This window comes from Anolis sagrei, chromosome 2 (genome assembly GCF_037176765.1).
Source record: "Anolis sagrei isolate rAnoSag1 chromosome 2, rAnoSag1.mat, whole genome shotgun sequence".
Lineage (NCBI taxonomy): Eukaryota > Metazoa > Chordata > Lepidosauria > Squamata > Dactyloidae > Anolis > Anolis sagrei.
This window is the reverse complement of record NC_090022.1, coordinates 16,727,867-16,751,841: the sequence shown is the minus strand read 5'-3', so window position 1 is coordinate 16,751,841 and position 23,975 is coordinate 16,727,867. Positions and strand designations below refer to the sequence as shown.

Here is a 23,975-nt window from a genome sequence, read left to right as displayed (position 1 = left end):
GAAGGCTTGGCGGCTTCACATCACATCACACAGGCATACAAAGAACGTCTAGCTGAAACGCACACAAAGCAGACAGCCGTCCGATTGAGGTTTCGAAGGGGCATCCAGATACACAGTTGGGAAGAAGCCAAAGCAGAGGGAGAGCAAAAGAAACAGGTACGGTGTGCATTTGCATTTGGAGAAAGCCTTGTTGCACTATACATAGCTTGAAACTGATGGAGCCTTGATTGTGTATTCTTCCATAGTAGTTGGTTGGACTGGATGGCCTTTGTGGTCTCATCCAACTCTATGATTCTCTTATTCTACGCCAGGCATGGGCAAGTTTGGGCCTCCAGGTGTTTTGGACTTCATCTGTTAGGCTGTTAGAAATTGTGGGAGTTGAAGTCCAAAACACCTGGAGGGCCCAAGTTAGCCCATGCCTGTTCTACATTGTAGAATGAATGGCATTTGATGCCTTTGGAACTGCCATGACTCAACACTGTGGAATCCTGGGACTTGTAGTTTGATGAGGTTCCAGTCCTTAGAGAGAGAAGGTGCCATGATTCCTTTGCATTGAGACATGGCAGTTAAAGTGGTGTCAAGCGACATTAATTGGGAAATGTGCTTTTGGAGATGACAACTCCCAGAATGGCAATCTTAGTGTGCACTAACAATCATCACACTAGAGAGGGGGAAACCCCACTTAAAATCTGGTTTCTGCCTTTTGCAGAATTCTGGGGTTTATAGTTTAATAAGGCTGGCACTGAGCTGCTGAGCTGCTGAGCTTGTTGGCTGAAAGGTCACAGGTTTGAATCCGGGGAGTGGCGTGAGCTTCCACTGTTAGCCCCAGCTTCTGTCAACCTAGCAGTTCGAAAACATGCAAATGTGGGTAGGTCAATAGGTACCGCTCCGGCGGGAAAGTAACGGTGCTCCATGCAGTCATGCCAGCCACATGATGTTGGAGGTATTTACGGACAATGCTGGCTCTTCGGCTTAGAAATGGAGATGATCACCATACCCCAGAGTCGGACACGACTGGACTTAATGTCAGGGGAAAACCTTTACCTTTACCTAAGGCTGTTAAAGGCTCCTCCTTAAACTACAAACCCCAGAATTATGCAGGAGGCAGAAACTGGATTTTGTGGATTTTTTCTCTCTAATGGGATGAGGCAACCAGACTGTAGAATGAATGGACTTCAACACTTTCACTGCTGTGACTCAGTGCTTTGGGATAGTGGAGATGTCATTTTGAAAGTTCTTTAGCATTTTCTGATGCATCACCAAAGCACATACTGCAAGTTGCTTCTGGTATGTGCTGTATGGAGGTGAGCAAAATACAGACCACTTACTACAATGCAGTCTGAGCCCCGTCACATGCACAACGGAGGACCTTGCAGCGACACCAGAGGCACTTGAAGTGGCCAGCTTCTGGTCAAAGGACACTTACTATAATCGCAAGTTTTTAACTTTGTGGTTATTTATACATCATAACTTCATTCTCAATTTGCTTCTGAAATGATAAATAAATAACCAAAACACAACTCCCAGGATTCTATAGCATTGAGCCATAGCAGCTAAAGTGGTGTCAAACTCCATTCGTTCTACATTAAGTGGATCCTCTTCTCCTGCAGTTTGGATCCATTGGTCCTTGTCTCAAGGCACATCTACACCAGGCATGGGTAAACTTTGGCCCTCCAGGTGTTTTGGCCTCCAATAGGAAAGGAGATTCCACCTGAACATGAGGAAGAACTTTCTGGCTGTGAGATTTGTTCAGCTGTGCAATTCTCTGCCCTGGAGTGCGGTGGAGGTTTCTTCTTTGGAGGCTTTTAAGCAGAGGCTGGATGGCTATCTGTTGGGGATGCTTTGAATGTGATTTTATTTATTTATTTATTTATTTATTTATTTATTGCCCATTTTTCTCAACCATACGGTGACTCAAGGTGGGTTACAGATTGGCACTATTCGATGCCATGCATTCATAAAAGTGCGATGAAAAACAGTCAACATAACAATATAAAAACATATATAAAACCATTCAAACATGTAGTCACCAATGTCACCTTGTTAAAATCATTTTCCAGTAACATCATCTGGCCATTCCATATTTATCATTCATAGTTTCATGCTATCTATTCCTCTGCATTGTCTGGTTTGAAATGCTTCCCAAGCTTGAAACAGAAGTGGGGGAGAGGAAAGGGAGGAAATCTATCCACTCTGGTTTAAAACGGCTTCTCTGGCTTGAGCTGAGGCCAGGGATTAGACGCACGGGAAAAGCAGAATCATTTCTGACTCACTTACTGCTTCATAACAGAAATCGTGGAAAAAGCTTCGGAAAGGCAAAGGGACTTCTGGTTTCCTTAAAAACTTTGAAATTGCTTCAAAAAGCAAATATTTCCAAATTTATTCCGAATTACAAAGATTCTGACCAAACCTAACCATGCCTACCGAACAGGGTATAGGGCTACAGCCTGTGCTGGATGGAGTTACACTCCCCTTGAAGACACAGGTTTTCCGCTTGGGAGTGATCCTGAATTCATCACTGAGCCTGGAACCCCAATTTTTGGCCGTGGCCAGAGGAGCTTTTGCACAATTAAAACTTGTGTGTCACTTGCACCCGTACCTTGAGAAACCAGACTTTGTCATGGTGATCCACACTCTTGTTACATGCCAAATAGTCTACTGCAACATGCTCTAGTGGGGCTGCCTTTGAAGACTGTTCAGAAGCTTCAAGTGGTCCAATGGGCAGCAGTCAAATTCCTCACTGGAGCAGCATACAGGGAGCATAGAACTCCTTTGTCGCTTGGGAGTGATCCTGAATGCATTTGTTGTGCCAGCTCCACTGGCTGCCAGTCAGCTACCAAGCACAATTCAAAGTAGTTTTAGCCTATAAAGCCCTAAACGATTTTGGCCCAGCTTGCCTGTCTGAATGTATCACCCCCTATGTACCACCTCAGAGATTAAGATCACCTGGGGAGGCCCTGTTCTCGGTCCTGCCTCCATTGCAAGTGTGGTTGATGAGGACAAGAGACAGGGCCTCCTCAGTGACACCTCACCTATGGAACGCCCTCCCCAGTGAAATCAGATCAGCTCCCTCCCTCCTGACCTTTAGAAAAAAATTAAAAATGTGGCTGTGGGACCAAGCCTTTGAGCAATAATTTAGTGCAATAAGTGGATACGGAATAAGTGCAGTTATGACTGGGATGGCTTCTAGACTATGATTTTGGATTGTGTGGTTTCAATTATTGGTTTCAATGTTTAGATGTTTGCAACTTTTTGGTTTTAAGGTATATGCATTTTATTTATGTCTCTTTATGTGGCATTGAATTGTTGCCTACTTGTAAGCTGCTCTGAGTTCCCTTCAGGGTGAGAGGGGCAGAGTATAAACATAGTAATTCAATAAATAAATAAATAAATAAATAAATAAATAAATAAATAAATGCAGATTGACATCCCTTTAACTGCCGTAGTCTAGTCCAATGAAATCCTGGGAGTTGTAGTTTCATGAGGCCTTTCGCATTCTCTGCCAAAGATTGCTGGGACCTCACTAAACTATAGCTTCCAGGATTCCATAGCATTGCGCCATGTCTGCATTAGTTCTAAAGTACAGGTGCATCCTAGGAGAATTCTTAGCCATTAAAAAATAATATATGGCTATGAATGTCAAAGAGAGAATATTTGGGGACTGTGGCCTTGTTCCTTTCAGTCTGCTACACCAAATCTTCTTTCTTTCCCTACAGATTTTGAATTTTGAATACGGTTCTGCTGGCTTTGATATGGGGAAGTCGGGAGCTTTCCTCACAGCTTTCCTCTGTAGGCACCTCTTCGTTCTCTTCCTGCTGAAAGAAGCCGTTGGACAGAGCAAACAAACCGAAGGGTAAGAAAACAAAAGGGAAATATTTTAGAGTTGGAAGAGACTCCAAGGGCCATCCAAGTCTAACCCATTCTGTCACTTACTTATTTAGGAGAATCCTCACTGTCCAAGTAGGATAGTCTTCCAAGATCGGTGTACTGGCAGTGGGTCTGTAGGTGACTGTGGAGCCTTATTCTTGATCTGCATCTCCTCCCGCAGTGAGGGCATCGGTTTCCAGATGGAAAGCGGTCCCGGTCGGGGTTGGCTTGATGCACTTTCCTCTTGGCACGTTTCTCTCTTTGGCACTCCATTCATGCCTCTTCAAATTCTACAGTACTGCTGGTCACAACTGACCTCCAGCTGGAGCGCTCAAGGGCCAGGGCTTCCCAGTTCTCAGTGTCTATGCCAGAGTTTTTAAGTTTGGCTTTGAGCTCATCTTTAATTCTCTTTTCCTGCCCACCAACATTCCATTTTCCATTCTTGAGTTCAGAGTAGAGCAACTACCTTGGGAGATGGTGGTCGGACATCCGGACAATGTGGCCGATCCAGCGGAGTTGATGGCGAAGGACCATCGCTTCAATGCTGGTCGTCCTTGCTTCTTCCAGCGCTCTGAAATTTGTCTGCTTGTCTTCCCAAGAGAGTTGTAGGATTTTCCGGAGGCAACACTGATGGAATCGTTCCAGGAGTTGCATGTGACGTCTGTAGACAGTCCACATCTCGCAGGCGTATAGCAGGTTTGGGAGGACAGTAGCTTTATAAACAAGCACCTTGGTATCCCTACGGATGTCCCGGTCCTCAAACACTCTCTGCTTCATTCGGAAAAATGCTGCACTCGCAGAGCTCAGGTGGTGTTGTATTTCAGTGTCAATGTTGACTTTTGTGGAGAGGTAGCTGCTAAGGTAGTGGAAATGGTCAACATTTTCTAGCGTTTTCTAATCCTCTGTCTAGAGACTTCCAAAGAAAGATAATTCACCATTATCCTCCCAGGCAACCAAACAACTCACTGTATCTACACTGTGGAATGAACACAGTTTGTTTCCACTGTAACTGCCATAGCTCAATGATATGGAATTCTGGGAGTTGTAGTTCGGCAGAGAAGACTCACGGTAAAACAACGTAACATTGAGCCATGGCAGTTTAAGGTGGTGCCTACATTCATTCTACAGTGTAGATCAGGCATGTGCAAACTTCAGCCCTCCAGGTGTTTTGGACTTCAACTCCCACAATTCCTAACAGCCGGGAGTTGTGGGAATTGAAATCCAAAACACCTGGAGGGCCGAAGTTTGCACATGCCTGGTGTAGATGCATCCTAAGTCATGGATAAGTGTTCATATCTAAAACTATGCCATTTGCTGTGTTGGCTGTTCTTTGGATGCCCAAACTGTATATTTCTAATGCTCAGTTGAAATGGAAGTTTATTGCAATGTTGGAGATTTTTCAGATTGAAGGAAAACTCAGATTGAAGGATTCTTATTTGGGGGAGCAATGCCCTCATTTTATGCTCTTTGCAGCTCCATTCCTGAAAATAAGCCAATTTCTTTGCTGCTGAATATATATTCCACCCTTATCCCAATATTGAACCCCCTTTTTTCCCTACCTGTAGCCGAGTCTGTGCTCGAAATACATTACGGATCCCCTTAGTCTACAACGAGACGTATACCAAACCTCAGCACCAGCCTTACTTAAAAATGTGCCCAGGACCTCGGATATGCAGCACTTACAGGTATGTGAAGACCATCTTTACATGGGAAACATAGCAATAGAGAGATAGGTTTGTAGTCGCTGTGTGTTTTGAAGCCCAGGATGGGTGAGAAATGTTTTGCACTTTATGTCTGATATGAATGGACTAAAGAAGAAGGGGTTCAAAATACAAATGGGGAAAGAAGGAAAAGTATGGGTGCATCCTCACTGTACAATGAATGCCGTTTGACACTTCTTTAATAACCATTTTTTGTGTGTGTCAAGAGTGACTTGAGAAAATGCAAGTTGCTTCTGGTGTGAGAGAATTGGCCATCTGCAAGGACATTGCTAAAGGGACACCAGGATGTTTTTTAAAAATGTTTTTACCATCCTTGTGGGAAACTTCTCTCATGTGCCCACATGGGGAGCTGGAGCTGACAGGAGAGTTCAACCCGTTCTCCCTGGATTCGAACCTCTGACATGTCGGTCTTCCGTCCTGCTGGCACAAGGGTTTAACCCATTGCGCCATCAGGGAACATGAAATTCTGGGATTTGGGGAGGCACCAGCACTCTGCCAGAGAAAGCAAAAGACTTTGGGAAACTACATTTCCCAGGAATGCAAACCCTTGAGCTATGGCAATTAAAGTGGTGTCAAACTGTACTTTTTCTCATTGCCTTTGATCAAATTCATTAAATTCAATGTTGTAAATGGAGAGGGCTGATTGTACAGTTATATGAAATTTTAGAAAATAGTATTCATAACCATTTGGAAATCACAACCTTTTAGGAAAACATGTCCTTTCAGAGAAGAGCCAAGACCTGTTTGAGTTGAATCTTCCCAAGTGGTATACAACCAGGTATAATTATGCAAAGCAAATTGGCTTTCAGTTGTTAGACTGAATAAACCTGTTATCTCTGATCTGTTACGAAAACAGAGAATATGCCAGTGCATAAAATGGCTGTGCTTCAGAAGTGTTTTTCTGTACCCAAAAGTATATCTACTCTCCCATAAAACAACTTGTTTTATATCATACACTCAAGAGACAAAAATGAAGTATACTTGGTAAAAATAATATTCTTGGTTTACTCACAACTTCATGTGTTCGGCATACACAGGTATACAGCTTATCAGTCCAGTTTCAGATATGTTTAAGATAGTCTCCATAAGAAAATGGCACAGGGCATCTTTCTTACAACAACAGCAGGCAAGTATTGGTTTGAGCAGTCCTAAAGTCTAATGGAGTCTGAGGTCTGAGCAGTCTCAGAGCAGAAGATGTGATCTGCAGCCCCTCCCACAATTTCTCAGGGAAACATAAAGGAAATAAAGCTTCATATCAGAACATGCATACAATAAGTAAGCAACAGGATTATATACAAATAAAGTACTAGAAGAGGCATGAAAAGGTTGTAATTTCCAACTATAAAAATTGAAATTCAAAATAAATCTGTTACCAAGCATTTTGGGTAAGAGATACATCACTCAACCAGCATTTCATGTTATGATATTGTATTTGGTGTAAATCATCTTTAGATAACTTTTCCTGAAAAATACCCTAAAAATATGCAAAATAAAATAGTAAAAAAGTGAGGAGTGGGTAGCATCAAATGCCAGCTTCTGCTTAAAAACCTCTACAGAAGGAGAGTCCACCACGCTTCAAGGCAGCAATGTAGTGCACAGATGAACAGCTCTTAAAGTCAGGAATTTCTTCCTAATTTATTTATTTTGTTTATTTGCGAAATTTATATGCCGCCCTTCTCACCCCGAAGGGGATTCAGAGTGGCTATCTATCTATCTATCTACATACACATACACACACACACACACAATACATTATACCATTAGCACAGTACAATATCAGTGCTATACATCACTATATTGTATTATACAATTATATTGTAATATTATTAGTAATATTACATGTAATGTAAAATATATAATGTTTAGGTGGAAACTCTTTTTCTGCACTATGAATCCATTGCTCTGTGTCCTAATCTCTGGAGCAGCTGAAAATATGTTCCTCTCCTCAATATGATAACCCACTCCTCAATATTGGGACTTTCTCTTGTAGGACTACATACAGAATAGCCACTCGGCAAGTGCGGAAGGAGATTTTGCAGAGCAACGTCATCTGCTGCCAAGGTTGGAAGAAGCGGCACCTGGGAGATACCAAGTGTGAGGAAGGTGAGTCCTGAATATCCCCATAAAGCACCATGGGGTGCTAGCGCAGTATAACATATATGCAATCAGTATCCATACATTAAACCTTGATTTTGTCATTTTTTATAAGAGACATCATTTTGTGCACAATGGGACTTGAGCATCCGTGAATTTGGGTACTCGCCAGGCTCCTAGAACCAAATCAAGGGTCAACTGTACTCCTGCTATTCCAGTCTCTGCAGAAGCTGACTGTAGAATACATTACTCAGTCAGCATTTCATGTTATGGTGTAAATGATCTTAAGAGGACTTGTTTTGAAAAAGGACTAAAAATATCAAAAATAAAATAGTAAAAAAAGTGAAAAGTGAATGGCATCAAACACCAGCTGCATTATATGATAGGCTTGTCTCAAGACCCAAAGACCTCAACGGCGGAGCAGGCGGAGGATAACATGGCACATGTTACAACGGCTGCGAAGGCGGAAGAAGGCTGCAACAGACTGAGAAGCCACGGTCATTGTGTTAAACTACATCACCAGTGGAACCTCACTCTGTGAAGTCTGTGTGTTGATCAGTTGTGCACTGACCTCCACACATTAAAAAAACCCACGCACAGGCGTCTTCCAAAGAAAACAAAAACCAACCAACCAAAGTCCCATGGCGATCAGCGAGTGGCGACGGGGGCAGGACTGTGAAATCTGGAAGCCCCTAGTCACAGACTGGCACATGGGCGGTGGGTACGGACTCAGTCGTTCTACCTCAAGGTCCGAGGCAGTTGAGTAGTTCGGCAGCTGTATCCGCGACTGAGCAGCCCTATTGAGGACCCACTCTGCTCACCCCACATGGGGAGGGGGCTAGAAAAGGTGCCCTAAACATAGTCTGCCTCTCTCATCCCTGACTGGACTGCCGCGTCCAGTGGGGTCACCACCCTGCGGCCAAAGAAGAAATATGAACTTCGGTACATGGAATGTACGAACACTGATGGACAACAGTGACAGCGAATGTCCTGAACGCAGAACTGCCATCATTGCAAGGGAGCTGGGATGCTTTAACATCGACATAGCAGCCCTTCAGGAGACCCGGAGAGCAGGAGAGGGACAGCTGAAGGAAGAAAAAGGAGGCTACACCTTCTTCTGGAAGGGACTGCCCGAAAAAGACCAAAGAATGCACGGAGTTGGCTTTGCCATCAGGAATAATCTGGTGAAACATCTGTCCGAAGCACCCACTGGCATCAACGAATGACTCTCAACCCTCCGAATCGATCTTGCCAAAAACCAACGGGCAACCATCATAAGTGCCTATGCACCAACACTAGATGCTGACGAAGACATCAAGGAGAAATTCTACTGTCAGCTGGATACCGTCCTATCGGGAATACCTAAGGAGGACAAAATCATCCTCCTGGGGGACTTCAACGCAAGAGTCGGGCGAGACTTCGACCTGTGGCCAGGGACCATCGGAAAAGACGGGGTTGGAAACAGCAACTCAAATGGCATCCTGCTTCTCACCAAATGTGCGGAGCACAACCTTGTCATCACCAACACGCTCTTCCGCCAGAAAAACAAGTTCAAGACATCATGGAAGCACCCCCGGTCAAAGCATTGGCACCTCTTAGACTATGTAATCACACGCGCCAGAGACCGCCGTGATGTGCTCCTCACAAGAGCCATGACAGGTGCTGACGACTGCTGGACTGACCACAGGCTAATTCGATCCTCGATGGCTCTCAAGATTGCCCCCAAGCACAGACTCCAAGGAAGGAAGACAAGGCGCAAAATGAACACCCAAGCCCTCCAGACGCAAAATGAACACTTCAGGAGCCCTCCAGACGAGCCCATCTCCAAACAGCACTCAAGGACCATCTACCCACAGTACACCCCGAAAATGTCGAGGAACATTGGAACAAACTGAAGACCTCCATCATCCAAGCCTGCGAAGAAACTATTGGATACCAAGCCAAGAAACATCAAGACTGGTTTGATGAAAATGACATCGAGTTCCAACAGCTAATTGACAAGAAAAGGAAAGCCTTCCAAGCATGGCAGAGAGACATCAACTGTGTTGCTAAGAAAAAGATCTATGCCAGTGCAAAAGCTGAGGTCCAAAGAAGGACAAGAGAACTCAAGAACATCTGGTGGACAAAGAAGGCTGAAGAAATCCAACACCTGGCAGATACCCATGATGCTCAGGGATTCTTCAAAGCCACAAAGGTCATCTATGGACCAAGAAACCATGGGATACAGCCTCTACGCTCATCAGATGGAACCAAACTCCTGAAGGACCAAAACTCAATTGCACTACGTTGGAAAGAACACTACCAAAGCCTCTTGAACCGCAGCTCCAATGTGGCCGAAGAGGTCCTTTCACAAATCCCGCAACAACAAACCAGGGACGAGCTTGCAGCACTGCCTAGTTTGGAAGAAGTTAGCAATGCCATCAGCCAACAGAAGAATAACAAAGCCAGTGGACCAGATGGGATCCCTGCTGAAATCTTTAAAGAGGGAGGACCTGAGCTGACACACCAACTCCACCAGCTCATAGAAAAAGTGTGGGTGACCGAGAAAATCCCAGCAGATTTCAAGGACGCCACCATCATCACCCTCTTCAAAAAAGGGGAAAGAACAGACTGCGGAAACTACCGAGGTATCTCCCTTCTAACCTCCGCTGGGAAAATCCTCGCAAGAATCCTTGCAAACCGCCTTCTGCCCCTCTCAGAAGACACCCTCCCAGAATCCCAGAATGGCTTCCGCCCCTCCAGAGGAACAGTGGACATGATCTTCACTGCAAGACAGCTCCAAGAAAAATGCAGAGAACAAAACCAACCTCTGTACATGGCATTCATCGACCTTGCAAAGGCATTCGACACAGTGAATCGCAGCGCTCTCTGGACCATCCTCCACAAAATCGGGTGCCCTAACAAATTTGTGAACATCCTGCGGCTCCTCCATGATGACATGATGGCAACAGTCTTGGACAGCAATGGCTCCCAAAGTGACCCATTTAAGGTGGAATCAGGTGCCAAACAGGGATGTGTTATTGCCCCAACTCTATTCTCCATCTTCATCGCTATGATACTTCACCTTGTTGATGGGAAGCTTCCCACCGGAGTGGAAATAATCTATCGGACAGATGGCAAGCTATTCAACCTCAGCAGACTGAAAGCCAAAACCAAGGTTACAACAACAGCTGTTATAGAACTCCAGTATGCTGGTGACAATGTCGTCTGTGCGCATTCAGAAGAAGATCTACAAGCCACTCTAAACACCTTCGCAGAAGCATATGAGAAGCTCGGCCTGTCACTGAACATTGAGAAAACCAAGGTGCTGTTCTAGCAGTCGCCAGCCAATCCCTCTCCAATGCCAGTAATACAGCTTAATGGTGTCACATTAGAAAATGTGGACCATTTCCGCTACCTTGGCAGCCACCTCTCCACCAAAGTCAACATCGACGCCGAAATACAACACCGCCTGAGCTCTGCAAGTGCAGCATTTTCCAGAATGAAGCAGAGAGTGTTTGAGGACCGGGACATCCGTAGGGATACCAAGGTGCTTGTTTATAAAGCTATTGTCCTCCCAACCCTGCTATATGCCTGTGAGACGTGGACTGTCTACAGACGTCACATGCAACTCCTGGAACGTTTCCATCAGCACTGCCTCCGGAAAATCCTGCAAATCTCCTGGGAAGACAAGCGGACAAACGTCAGTGTGCTGGAAGAAGCAAAGACCACCAGCATTGAAGCGATGGTCCTCCAACATAAACTCCGCTGGGCCGGCCACATTGTCCGGATGCCTGACCACCGTCTCCCAAAGCAGTTGCTCTACTCCGAACTTAAGAACGGAAAACGGAACGTTGGTGGACAGGAAAAGAGATTTAAAGATGGGCTCAAAGCCAACCTTAAAAACTCTGGCTTAGACACTGAGAACTGGGAAGCCCTGGCCCTTGAGCGCTCCAGCTGGAGGACAGCTGTGACCAGCAGTGCTGCAGAATTTGAGGAGGCACGAGTGGAGGGTGAAAGAGAGAAACGTGCCAGGAGGAAGGCGCGTCAAGCCAACCCTGACCGGGACCGCCTTCCACCTGGAAACCAATGCCCCTACTGCGGAAGAAGATGCAGAGCAAGAATAGGGCTCCACAGCCACATACGGACCCACAAGGAAATCCATAATGGAAGACCATCTTACTCGTCCAACGAGGGATCGCCTAAGTAAGTAATGATAGGCTTGTGCATTTCGGCTGAACTTCAATCTGTTTCTGCTGGTTGGATTCCGGTATCCATTTTCACACATCTTCCGAAAATGGGCAGGTAGCCAGATAGCCATTTTCGGCCCGCAACTGAAAAATGCGCCTAGATCTGGTCCATTGGCAGCAATGGGGAACTTAACGAGGCTCCCCTTTCCAATCCTTACCTTTTTCCCTTCAGGGGAGCCTGGGTTTAAGCAATGGGATTAAGGAAGCAGACACAGCTTCTGTAAGACACGTCACGGCATCCTTATATTCCGATTGGCCCAACAGGCAGGGCTCACAGGGAAACCCCATGTGAGCAGGACACGGCAGCCTCTTTGCGTGCTGCATGATGCTGAATGGGGCGGGGAGAGCCGTGATCGGCTGCCACGTGATCCCGTTATGGACGGAAAGACATGATGACTGGGCCCTTGCTGTTACGGCCATCTGACCAATGCGTATTGGCCGTAAGGGAACCAACCACTCCGAATCCATGCACAAGTCTATTATATGAGTCTGTACTGCCATATAATGCTGCTTAAGAAACTGCATTATATGCCAGTGTAGATGGGGCCTGAATGTTACATTGCCTTTGGAACCTAACAAGGGTTAGTGTCACCCCCCCTTGTATAGTTGTTTTTTTATATTTGGTTTGGGGGTTTTTTTTGTAGCAATATAATCTCATTCAGTAGGAGAAGAGAGAAATCTCCTGGTTCAAGTGCTACTTTTTGCTACTGCCTTTGTTTTGTTTTGTGTGTTGAGAAGACAGGGAGATGGATGGGGCCTGGAGCAATCTAGTTTATAAAGAAACTCTTAAAAGTAGCCATGATGTTTACATTTTAGAAAGGAAAAATGCAACTATAACAATGAGTATAAATGTTTGGAACAATAATACTAACTATGTAATTTTTTTAAAAGAGAGTTAGCATGGTCTAGTGGCTTGAGTGCCGTACTATGGCGGCATCTACACTGCCATTTGATGCAGTTTCAAATTGCATTATATGGTCACTGTGGACTCATATAATGTTGTTTAACTGCTTTTATTTATTTATTTATTCATTCATTCATTCATTTACAGTATTTATATTCTGCCTTTCTCACCCCGCAGGGGACTCAGGGCGGATTACAATGTACACATACATGGCAAACATTCAATGCCATAGACACACAACATATATAGACAGACACAGAGGCAATTTAACATTCCAGCTTTCAGGAGGGTATTCTGGTCACCAGGGGAGCTGTTGCTTCACTGTCCATTAGTGACAATGATGGAATACTTCCTCATTCTTTTTGCATGGCTGTTGGGGATTTTTATGGTGTCGTAAATTAGTTAAATTAGCTTTGTGAACTGCAATATGTAAGTTTTCCGTGACCATAAAATGCAGTTCGAAACTGCGTTATATGGTAGTGTATATGGGTCCTATAACTCTGGAGAGAAAGTCTTGAATATCCGCTCAGCCATGGAAACTCACCAGCTGATATTAGGGAAGTCCCACTTTCTAAACCTCAGATGAAACCAAAGACAAAACCTGCCGCTGAACAAATCTTACCAGGAAAACAAAGCCTTAGGGTCATCATAAGTTGGACATAACTTAAAGGCACATAGCAACAAGAATGTTGCAGTTGTTTATGGTCCCCTAATTCACCAGGGGTCCTGCCTACCTCAGTGTTGTCAATGCAATGCCAAGAGTTTATCGCTTTCTTCCTCTAGCTATGTGCCACAAGCCATGCCAGAATGGAGGCACCTGTACCAAGCCAAACCAGTGTCAGTGCCAACCAGGATGGGGTGGACGGTACTGCCATGTTGGTAAGTGGAAGCTGGGGGGTTTTGCTCTGTTTGTCCCATCTTCTTTTCCTCCAGTTTGGTGGCTGACATCAGCTGGCTCTGCACTGTAGAACAAATGCAGTTTGACTGTCATGGTTCAGGGCTATCGAATCCTGGGAGTTGTGTTTTAATGAGGCACCAGCCCTCTTTGGCCAAGAAGGCTGAAGACACTGGAAAGTTACAACTCCTATAGCATTGAATTGGTGTCAAACTCTTATTAATTCTACAGTGTAGATGCAGGTTGCAGTGGGAGTTTACGCACACAGGATTTGTGGCATAATGTAGAAATAAACAATGTGTAGTCCATGCTTGATCAGGCCACACACTGCCTTGCCAGAGAAAGAAAATATGCCACACAGATGAACAATAAATAACAAGTAGTTTACTCTTCGTAGTTCAGAACAACATATGTACAATGTAGTCAGTTGCATCAACTCACACAATGTCTTTTATGAGAGATTTAAAATGGTCTTTCTTTGTCCATGTGGATAAACTCCTTTCAGCTGTTCAAGAAGCGAGAGCAGGCTCCAAACTCTGTCTCTCTCTGCTTCACACTACTTCTCTCTAAGCACCTTCATAGCTCAAGCCTGAACAAAAATGTAACAGTAACCAAAAGTCCCAGGCTCAGCCGGCTCCCCGCACAAAGCTCAACCAATCAGTTTCGTGCATCTTATTTTACAGTTGACACAAACACACTCATTGATTCTTAGCATGCCCCAGCAGGATTCACTTGCTCCTCGGAGCTTCTTCTACGAAATCAATAGGCACTTTTTGTAGTCTTGATTTCTCCCAAAAGGGCTATAAGCATGAGGCTTCCTGGGCTTGCCTATTACAGTAATAGTACAGAATATTTAATATTAGGTGTACACAATGATGACAGCAGTAAGAGAATACACAAGGACAAACACACAGGTCCCAGATGCCAAGATGACTAAACTGAGACTGTTGTACATTGGACATATCGAGAGAGGACAAGATTTACTAGAAAAGATAATACTTGGAAAGGTAAATGGAAAAGAGGGATGGATGGACTCAATAAAGGAAGCCATGCAAGAAATGAGCAAAGTGGTTGAGCATTAAGTGACTTGGAGGTCTCACATTCTTCGGTCCCATCTACAATGTCATATAATGCAGGTTGAACCGCATTATATGATCAGTGTAAACTCATATAATGCAGACTGAATCACACTGAACTGGATTATATGAGTCTACACTGCTGTATAATCCAGTTCAGTCTGCATAATAATGGCAGTGTAGATGAGGCCTTAGGCTTGCCATCAGTCAAAGGTGACTTGAATAATAGAAACATAGAGCTGGAAGAGATCCCAAAGGTCATCTAGTCCAACTCCATTCTGCAACGAAGGAACACACAATCCAAGATACTCCCAACAGATGGCCAATTAGGGCTCTTCCACACAGCCATATAACCTAAAATATCAAGGCAGATAATCCACAATATCGGCTTTGAACTGAATTATGGCTTTGAACTGAAGCAATGGCTTCAAACTACAAGAAAGGAGATTTCATCTGAACACGAGGAAGAACTTCCTGACTGTGAGAGCCGTTCAGCAGTGGAACTCTCTGCCCTGGAGTGTGGTGGAGGCTCCTTCTTTGGAAGCTTTGAAACAGAGGCTGGATGGCCATCTGTCAGGGGTGATTTGAATGCAATATTCCTGCTTCTTGGCAGAATGGGGTTGGACTGGATGGCCCATGAGGTCTCTTCCAACTCTTTGATTCTATGATTCTATGATTCTATCTGAGTCCACACTGCCATATAATGCATTTGAATGTGGATTTTATACAGTTGTGTGGAAGAGGTCTACGCCTCTGCTTCAACCCTTCCAGAGAAAAAGACCCCAACACAGGCACTTAAGAACTGTAATCATCACACACAGAGCTTCTTGTTATGAATTCTTTCTCTCTTTCCCTAGATGTGGATGAATGCCGCGCACCCGTTGATTTTTGTCAACACCACTGTGTTAACACCGAGGGGAGCTTTCACTGCCAATGCAATCCTGGCTATGCCCTGGAGCCAGACGGCAAGAGCTGCCGCGTCCTTCCCACAGCCCAGGCTGCTCCTTTGCTCAGCAACAAAGGTGGGTACCATTATGATGGGGGGACAGGTTAAAGCTGGAGAAAATTACAGAGTATGGCATCATTATTTGTAGAACCATGTGGTGTAATGGTTTTCAAGTACTATTCCATTTTTTTTAAAAAAAAATGTATATCACAGTGCTCTAACCTTTGGTCCTCTAGTTGTTTTGGTCTTCCAGAAATCCCTTAATAAGGAATTGTGGGAGCTGAAGTCAAAACACCCGGAGGACCAATAATAATAATAATAATAATAATAATAATAATAATTTATTTATACCCCACCACCATCTCCCTGAAAGGAACTCAGGTGGCTCCCAAAAGCACTCAATAGTTCAAAAATAAAAATATAACAAAGTACATAAAGAAAATAACACAATAACAATAAAGTCCGCATAAATAAATTACATAAAACATCATATAAAACCCCTACCGACTTAAAAAATTCAATAAAACGCAGCAGTGGTTGCGGATATAAAAATAGACTGTAATTTATATTAGTCCTGTAAAGTGCTAGGTCCTCAAATATAACAGATAGGGTCAAAGATGTGTTTGAAGAGTCATGTTTTCAGATTTGTTCTGAAAACTTGAAGGGTGGGATCACTGGCCTACATTGATCATGTAATGCAGTACCACACTGCATTATATGGCAGTGTAGATGGGTCCACAGACATCTGTACACAGAGTTGGAAGAGACCTTATAGAGCATCCAGTCCAAGCCCCTGCCAAGAAGCAGGAAAATCGTATTCAAAGCACCCCCAACAGATGGCCTTCCAGCTTCTGTTTAAAAACCTCCAAAGAAGGAGACTCCACCACACTCTGGGGCAGAGAGTTCCACATACACGAGTTGACACCTGTAGTTGCATAATGAGATATCTTGGAAATGGGACCCATGTCTAAACACAGACTTTTCAGAAATTTAAAGTGTTATTATCTTATGTGGACTTGATTTTGGATTCTGGAATTCCGGATAAGGAATTTTCCCTTGCTCCAGGGAGTAAGAGATCAGTCAGTGGTTTCAAAACACCAGAAAGAATGTTAACTGCGTTTGGAAAACTTCCCAAAAGTAAACTGTTTGAAGTAAAATTCAAGTACCCCATAAAGCCGTGGATTTCCTACATAGCTTTAAATGACATACACCGTAGCTTTTGATAGAAGTGGTTAGATAGCCACCTAGAATCATAGATAGAATCATAGAGTTGGAAGAGACTTCATGGGCCATCCAGTCCAATCCCCTGCTAAGAAGGAGGAAAATTGCATTCAAAGCACCCCTGACAGATGGCCATCCAGCCTCTGTTTTAAAAGCCTTAAAAAAAAGGAGCCTGCTCCACACTCCGGGGCAGAGAGTTCCACTGCTGAACGGCTCTCACAGTCAGGAAGTTCTTCCTAATATTGAGATGGAATCTCCTTTTTTGTAGTTTAAAGCCATTGTTCCGCATCCTGGTCTCCAGGGCAGCAGAAAACAAGCTTGCTCCCTCCTCCCTATGATTTCCTCTCACATATTTATACCTATTAGGGATTTGTTGCTTTTATACCTATTGTTGCAAGCTGTTGTTTTAGACTCATGGCAACCCTAAGGTGAACCTATTATGGGTTTTCCTTGGCAAGATTTGTTCAGAGGTGGTTTGTCAATGGTCAGATTTACACTGACCAATACTGTGGGGCCGATCTGGTGTGTCCTATGCTGAATTGGTGGCAGGTATGGTCTTGCCCCGTTACATCAGCCCCACACAACATTCAGCCATCATGGGGCTGATACAGCTCTATACCAACCTAAGGGATCGGTATGGATGTGGCCATTGCCTTCATCTGAGGATGTGAGAGTGTGTCTTGCCAGGGTCATTCAGTTTGTTGCTTTGGCTGGATGGGGATTTGAACCCTGTCCTACATGATGGCTCAGCACTCAAGCCATGATACCATGCTAGCTGACTGGACATTATAACGTTTGTTTTGTTGTGTTCAGAGTATGCAGCAATACTGATCATGTGAGGTTGAATGTGTGCATTTTGCTTAGGGTGCCGTTGCTGCCATGACTAAAGAGGGTGGCGCATCTAGTTACGCAACTTCCTTGTCTCTTCTTACAAACAGTTATAATCGTTTTCGGAGGTTGTAGAGATTCTCAAACTGGGCTCCTCCAGATGTTTTGGACTTCAGCTCCCACAGTTTCTAACAGATGGTAAGTTGGCTGGGATTTTTGGGAGCTGAAGTCCAAAACACTTGGAGGAGCAGAGTTTGAGAAACACTGTACTAGACAGTAGACACCCAACGGCATCTGTACTTTGCTACTCTGCTGCTGAGTATGTATGCCCAGTGTTGAAAACATCTCATCACGCTAAAACAGTGGCTGTGGCTCTTAATGAGACATGTCGCATTATCACGGGGTGTCTCAGTCCTACATCACTGGAGAAATTACTCTGTTTAGCCGGTATTGCATCACCTGACATCCGCGGGGAAGTAGCAACCAATAATGAAAGGACCAAGGCAGTGACAACTCCGGCCCATTCCATGTTTGGATATCAGCCAGCATGCCAATGACTTAAATCAAGAAACCGTTTTCTAAGATCTACACTTTCTGGAACATCTCAGCAAGCGAGAGTCCAAAAGTAGCAGGCTCAAACCCAGAACTTCAATCAATGGCTGATACCAAATGAGAGACTCCCTCCTGGGCATGCAGAAAACTGGGCAACTTGGAAGGCGCTGAACAGACTGCGCTCTGGCACCATGAGAAATGGGGCCACAAAGTGGAATCCACGACATGCGAGTGTGTAGAAGAGCAAACCACAGACCACCTACTGCAATGCAACCTGAGCCCTGCTACACGTACAGTGGAGGACCTTATTGCAGCAACACCAGAAGAACTCCAAGTGGCCAGCTACTAGTCAAAGGACATTTAATAGAATGCCAAGTTTGCAAACTTTGTGGTTTGTTTGTTTTTAATGCAATAGAGCTGTTTGGTTTGCTCCTGACACGATAATTAATTACACGACAAAAATATTTTAAACCTCTACCCTGTCAGCATCCCAAGTAAAACCACAGATTTCCTTGGTAAACACAAGTTTCTAGCCTTTAGGGTTGGGAATGGAGTCATGGTGAATGTTAGGTCAGAAACCTGACAAAATCTTAAGAGGTCAGAAAGGAGAACTTAGAAATAAAATATTGAGCAGAGTTTTGAAAGGTTACATGTTTACACTGCAATCCCCAGAATCTCCCACTGGCATGAAGAATTCTGGGAGCTGTAAATGTGGAGTCAGGCTCTGACTTTTGGAAGAAATCCTTATTCCGATTCCATGACAAACAGAATAAATGAAGCAATACTGGGAGGCACAGGCTGAGCATTCCTTATCCAAAATGCTTGGGACCAGAAGTGCTTAAGGTTTTTGGGTATTTTTGGAACACCTTCCTTTGCATATAATGAAATCTCTTGGGGGATAGGGTGGGATCCTTGTCACTGACAGGTGTTCATTTATGTTTCATACATTACTCATATTCATAGCCTGAAGGTAATTTTATCCAATATTTTAAATAATTTTGTGCACGAATCAAAGTTTGTACAGACTGAATCATCAGAAAGCAATAGTTTCATCTTTTTCAGCCACCTGTGTGGGAAGGAGCATTTTTGGATTTCTGGATAAGATATGCTCATCCTGTAAATGTGTAGAAGTTCTGTTTTGTTTTTCTTAGTATGCTATTCCAATTAAGTCATGTGTTTATAAAGTCATGGGCCAATATCCTGAGATTGAGACCCTGAAAATTGCAGGAACACCATTTTGGAACCCAAAGACGGAGCCAAGGAAAGCAGCCAGAGTGTATCTCTACATTGTAGAATTGACACAGTTTGACACCACTTGAACTGCCATGGTTCAGTGCTATAGAATCCTGGGAGTTTTAGTTTGTCAAGGTATTTTGTCCTCTCTGCCAAAGAGGGCTGGAGTCTCACCAAGCTACAACTCCATAGCATTGGACCATGGTTGTCCAAGTCGTACCAAACTGCATTAATTCTGTAGTTTGGAGTTTGTGGAGAAATCACCCCTCTCTGAAGTCTTTTAAGAAGAAGGTATGTTTGCCATGCTTGTGTCAGTGGATACATTTCTGTATCTCCCACAATACCAAAGAAAACATTTTGAAAAAGGGAATGGTTAAATAGTTCCCTTTTCTCAGAATGCTTTTCAACTAGAGGTTAAGGGACTTCCTAGAAACTACACAAGGCCTTTTCCTATTCTAAAAAGCTGACAGTTGTTGTTGTGTGCCTTCAAGTTAGTTCCAATTTCTGGCAATCTTAAAGCAACCCTATCACAGCATTTTCTGTGGCTGAGATAATGTGATTTGTCCAAGGTCATAAAGTGAAGCTGATCACAAAATTGCTCAGGGGACCTAGACCAGAGGTCCTCAAACTACGGCCCGTGGGCCACATGCGGCCCACCAAGGGCACTTATCTGGCCCGCTGAGGAGGAGGCCTCCCTCTCAGTGCCTGTTGGGCCTGGCAAGTGGTGAGGGGCTTCATGCGAAGCCAGACTGTGCTGTGCAGCCTCCCTCACCTGACTCACACTGCCCATCAAGCCTGGCAAGTGGTGAAAGCCAGGCGAGGGAGGCTGCACCTCATGTGAAGCCCCTCACCTGGCTTGCGCCACCTGACCTAGACATTCCTAGATAGAATCCATAAATTAAATCTGCCAATAATCAAATTAGGCCTAATATTGATGGCCAACTTATTTATTTACTTATCATGTCAGAAATGAGTTGAGGGTACAGTTATAATGTATTTAAAAACACAAACAAAGTTAAAAACTTGGCATTATATTAAATGTCCTTTGACCAGAAGCTGACTGCATGGAATACCTCTGGTGTCGCTGTAAGAAAGTCCTCCATTGTGCATGTGGCAGGGCTCAGACTGCATTGTAGTAAGTGGTCTGTGGTTTGCTCTTCTCCACATGCGCATGTTGTGGACTCCACTTTGTAGCCCTATTTCTGAAGATTAACTCTGCACTTTGTAGTGTCAGAGTGCAGTATGTTCAGCACCTTCAAAGTCTCCCAGTCTTCTGTGTGTGCAGGAGAGAGTCTCTCATCTGGTATCAGTCATGGATTGAGGTTCTGGGTTTTAGCCTGCCACTTTTGGACTCTCGCTTGCTATGGGGTTCCCGTGAATATCTTTGTACATCTTAGAAAACTATTTCTTGATTTAAGGCATTGGCATGCTGGTTGACATCCAAACAGAGGATGGGCAAGCGATGTCACTTATTTATTTATTTATTTTATTTCTGTTACTTATACCCCGCCCTTCTCACCCCCGAGGGGGGACTCAGGGCGGCTTACAAAAAGAAGGCACAATTCGATGCCTATATCCAAATACATACAAATATAAAAACAGTTACAATCATTAAATAATTAACAGATTAAAAACATCAATATATAGCACCATAGCGTAGTAATAAACAGTCTCATGGTCAGTGTTTCACATTCCAAGGTCCAACAGATTCTTCATTGTTTGCCCATCATTATGGTCTTTCTCTTTTTCTTTTAGCTGCCAGAGTTTCCGAAAGCCTGGTCCCACATCCAAGTTTTCAGCTTTCTCCTGAATGAGAGGAGGGAGGTCGCTGATCTGATCTCCCCGGGGAGTGAATTCCACAGGCGGGGGGCCACTGCTGAGAAGGCCCTGCTCCTCGTCCCCGCCAGTCTCACTTGTGATAAAGGCAGGGTTGAGAGCAGGGCCTCCCCAGAAGATCTTAGACTCCGAGGTGGGACGTATAGGGAGATACGTTCGGACAGATACACTGGGCCGGAACCGTATAGGGTTTTGTAGGTCAAAACCAGCACCTTGAATTGTGCTCGGAATTGGATTGGCAGCCAGTGGAGCTGGCATAACAGGGGGGTGGTATGCTCCCTGTATGCCGCTCCGGTAAGCAACCAGGCTGCCTCCCGCTGGACTAGTTGAAGTTTCCGAGCAGTCTTCAAAGGCAACCCCACGTAGAGTGCGTTGCAGTAATCCAAACGTGATGTGACAAGAGCGTGGACCACCGTGGCCAGATCCGACTTCCCAAGGTACGGGCGCAGCTGGCGCACAAGTTTTAATTGTGCGAAAGCTCTCCCGGCCACCGCTGAGACCTGGGGTTCCAGGCTCAGCGATGAGTCCAGGATCACTCCCAAGCTGCGAACCTGCGTCTTCAGGGGGAGTGTAACCCCGTCTAACACAGGCTGTAACCCTATACCCTGTTCGGCCTTACGATTGACCAGTAGGACCTCTGTCTTGTCTGGATTCAATTTCAATTTGTTAGCTCTCATCCAGTCCGACACAGCAGCCAAGCACCGATTCAAGGTCTGAACAGCCTCCTTGGTGACAGGTGAGAAGGAGTGACAGATTTGGACATCATCTGCGTAGAGATAACATCTCATTCCGAAACTCCGAATGATCTCTCCCAACGGCTTCATGTAGATGTTGAATAACATCGGGGACAGAATAGAACCCTGTGGGACTCCACACAACAACGGTTGTGGAGCCGAACAGGTGTCACCCAATAACACCTTCTGAGACCGACCCTCAAGGAAGGATCAGAGCCACCGCAGAGCAGTGCCCCCGAGCCCCATGTCCATGAGGCGTCCCAGAAGGATACCGTGATCGACGGTATCGAAGGCCGCTGAGAGGTCCAGCAGAACTAACAGGGACACACTCCCCCTGTCTAGTTCCCTGCGCAGATCATCTACCAAGGCGACCAAGGCTGTCTCAGTACCATGTCCCGGCCTAAAGCCAGACTGTGCCGGATCTAGATAATCAGTGTCTACCAGAAACCCCTGGAGTTGTGTTGCCACCACACGTTCCATGACTTTGCCCAAATAGGGGAGATTGGAAACTGGCCGATAGTTGTCGAATTGGGTGGGATCCAGTGATGGTTTCTTCAACAGCGGTTTTATAATAGCTTGCTTTAAGCTCGCTGGAAACTCTCCTTTCTGTAAGGAGGTATTAACCATCACCTTCACCCACCCTGCCAAACCCCCTCTGGCTTCCTTGATCAGCCAGGAAGGGCAGGGGTCTAGGATGCATGTGGTGGGTCGCACCTCTCCAAGGATCCTGTCCACATCCTCAAGCTGAACTAATTGAAATGAATCCAACAAAACTGGACAAGCAGATGCTCTCGTTACATCCCCAGAGACTGCCGTTAATGTGGCGTCAAAGCCCGACCGAATCCGCCCAATTTTATCCGCGAAGAATCGAGCAAATGCTTCACAGCGAGCTGCCGTGTTATCAGGGGCCTCGCTTTTCGGCGGATTTAACAGACCCCTGACAACTCGGAACAGCTCAGCTGGACGGTTCTTCGCAGATGCAATGTTGGCGGCAAGAAATGTTTTCTGTGCCGCCGCAATTGCCACACCATAGGACCTTAGGAAGGCATTCAGGTGTGTTTGGGCCGGGTTGGTGGGGTTCCGGCGCCACACGCACTCCAGCCTCCTCTTCTTTCGCTTCATTGCTGCCAGCTCCTTGGTAAACCAAGGATCAGGTTTAGCTCGGTTACTCGAGAGGGGGCGTTCCGGAGCGATTGTGTCGATTGCCCTGGTCATTTCCCTATCCCAGCGAGAGACCAAGACATCGACAGAGTCGCTAGCCATGAAGGTGGAGAATTCCCCAAGAGCCGTCAGGAAGCCTTCTGGCTCCATAAGCCTCCTGGGGCGGACCATTCTAATAGGCCCACCACCCCTGCGGAGGTTAGGAGGCGCAGTGAGTCTAAACCTGATCAGGTGGTGATCGGTCCATGGCAATGGAGCGATGGTCAGCTCCTCCACCCCGTCACTTTCACCCCATCCTTGAGAAAAGACCAAATCCAGTGTGTGCCCGGCACTATGGGTGGGACCAGATACTAATTGGGACAGGCCCATGGTTGCCATGGCGGCCATGAAGTCCTGAGCTGCACCCGTAAGAGAGGTCTCGGCATGGACATTGAAGTCCCCCAAGACTATAAGCTGTTGAAAGCTTAATGCCCAGTCCGAGACCACTCCCGCTAGCTCAGGTAAGGAGACTGTTGTGCAGCGGGGTGGTCGGTACGCCAACAGAATCCCTATCCTGTCCCGGTCACCTATCCTAAAGCCGGCACACTCAAAAGAAGATGACTGTGGGATGGGGCACCTGATCAGGGGAATACAAACCTTATAGACCACTGCGACTCCGCCTCCCCGCCCTCCAAGCCT

At 45.3% G+C, this 23,975-nt stretch overlaps 1 protein-coding gene across 1 annotated transcript in view; it reads left to right on the top strand.

The window, feature by feature from the left end:
- Nucleotides 1-23,975, top strand: part of EGFL8 (EGF like domain multiple 8) — a 31,883-nt gene continuing 7,908 nt past the window's right edge. Inside the window, exons 1-6 of the mRNA XM_060760250.2 lie at nucleotides 1-156; nucleotides 3,717-3,853; nucleotides 5,433-5,552; nucleotides 7,579-7,691; nucleotides 13,599-13,694; nucleotides 15,644-15,808. Coding sequence (XP_060616233.2) covers nucleotides 3,753-3,853; nucleotides 5,433-5,552; nucleotides 7,579-7,691; nucleotides 13,599-13,694; nucleotides 15,644-15,808 — 595 coding nt within the window. The 5' untranslated portion in view covers nucleotides 1-156; nucleotides 3,717-3,752. The remainder of the gene's footprint in view (nucleotides 157-3,716; nucleotides 3,854-5,432; nucleotides 5,553-7,578; nucleotides 7,692-13,598; nucleotides 13,695-15,643; nucleotides 15,809-23,975) is intronic.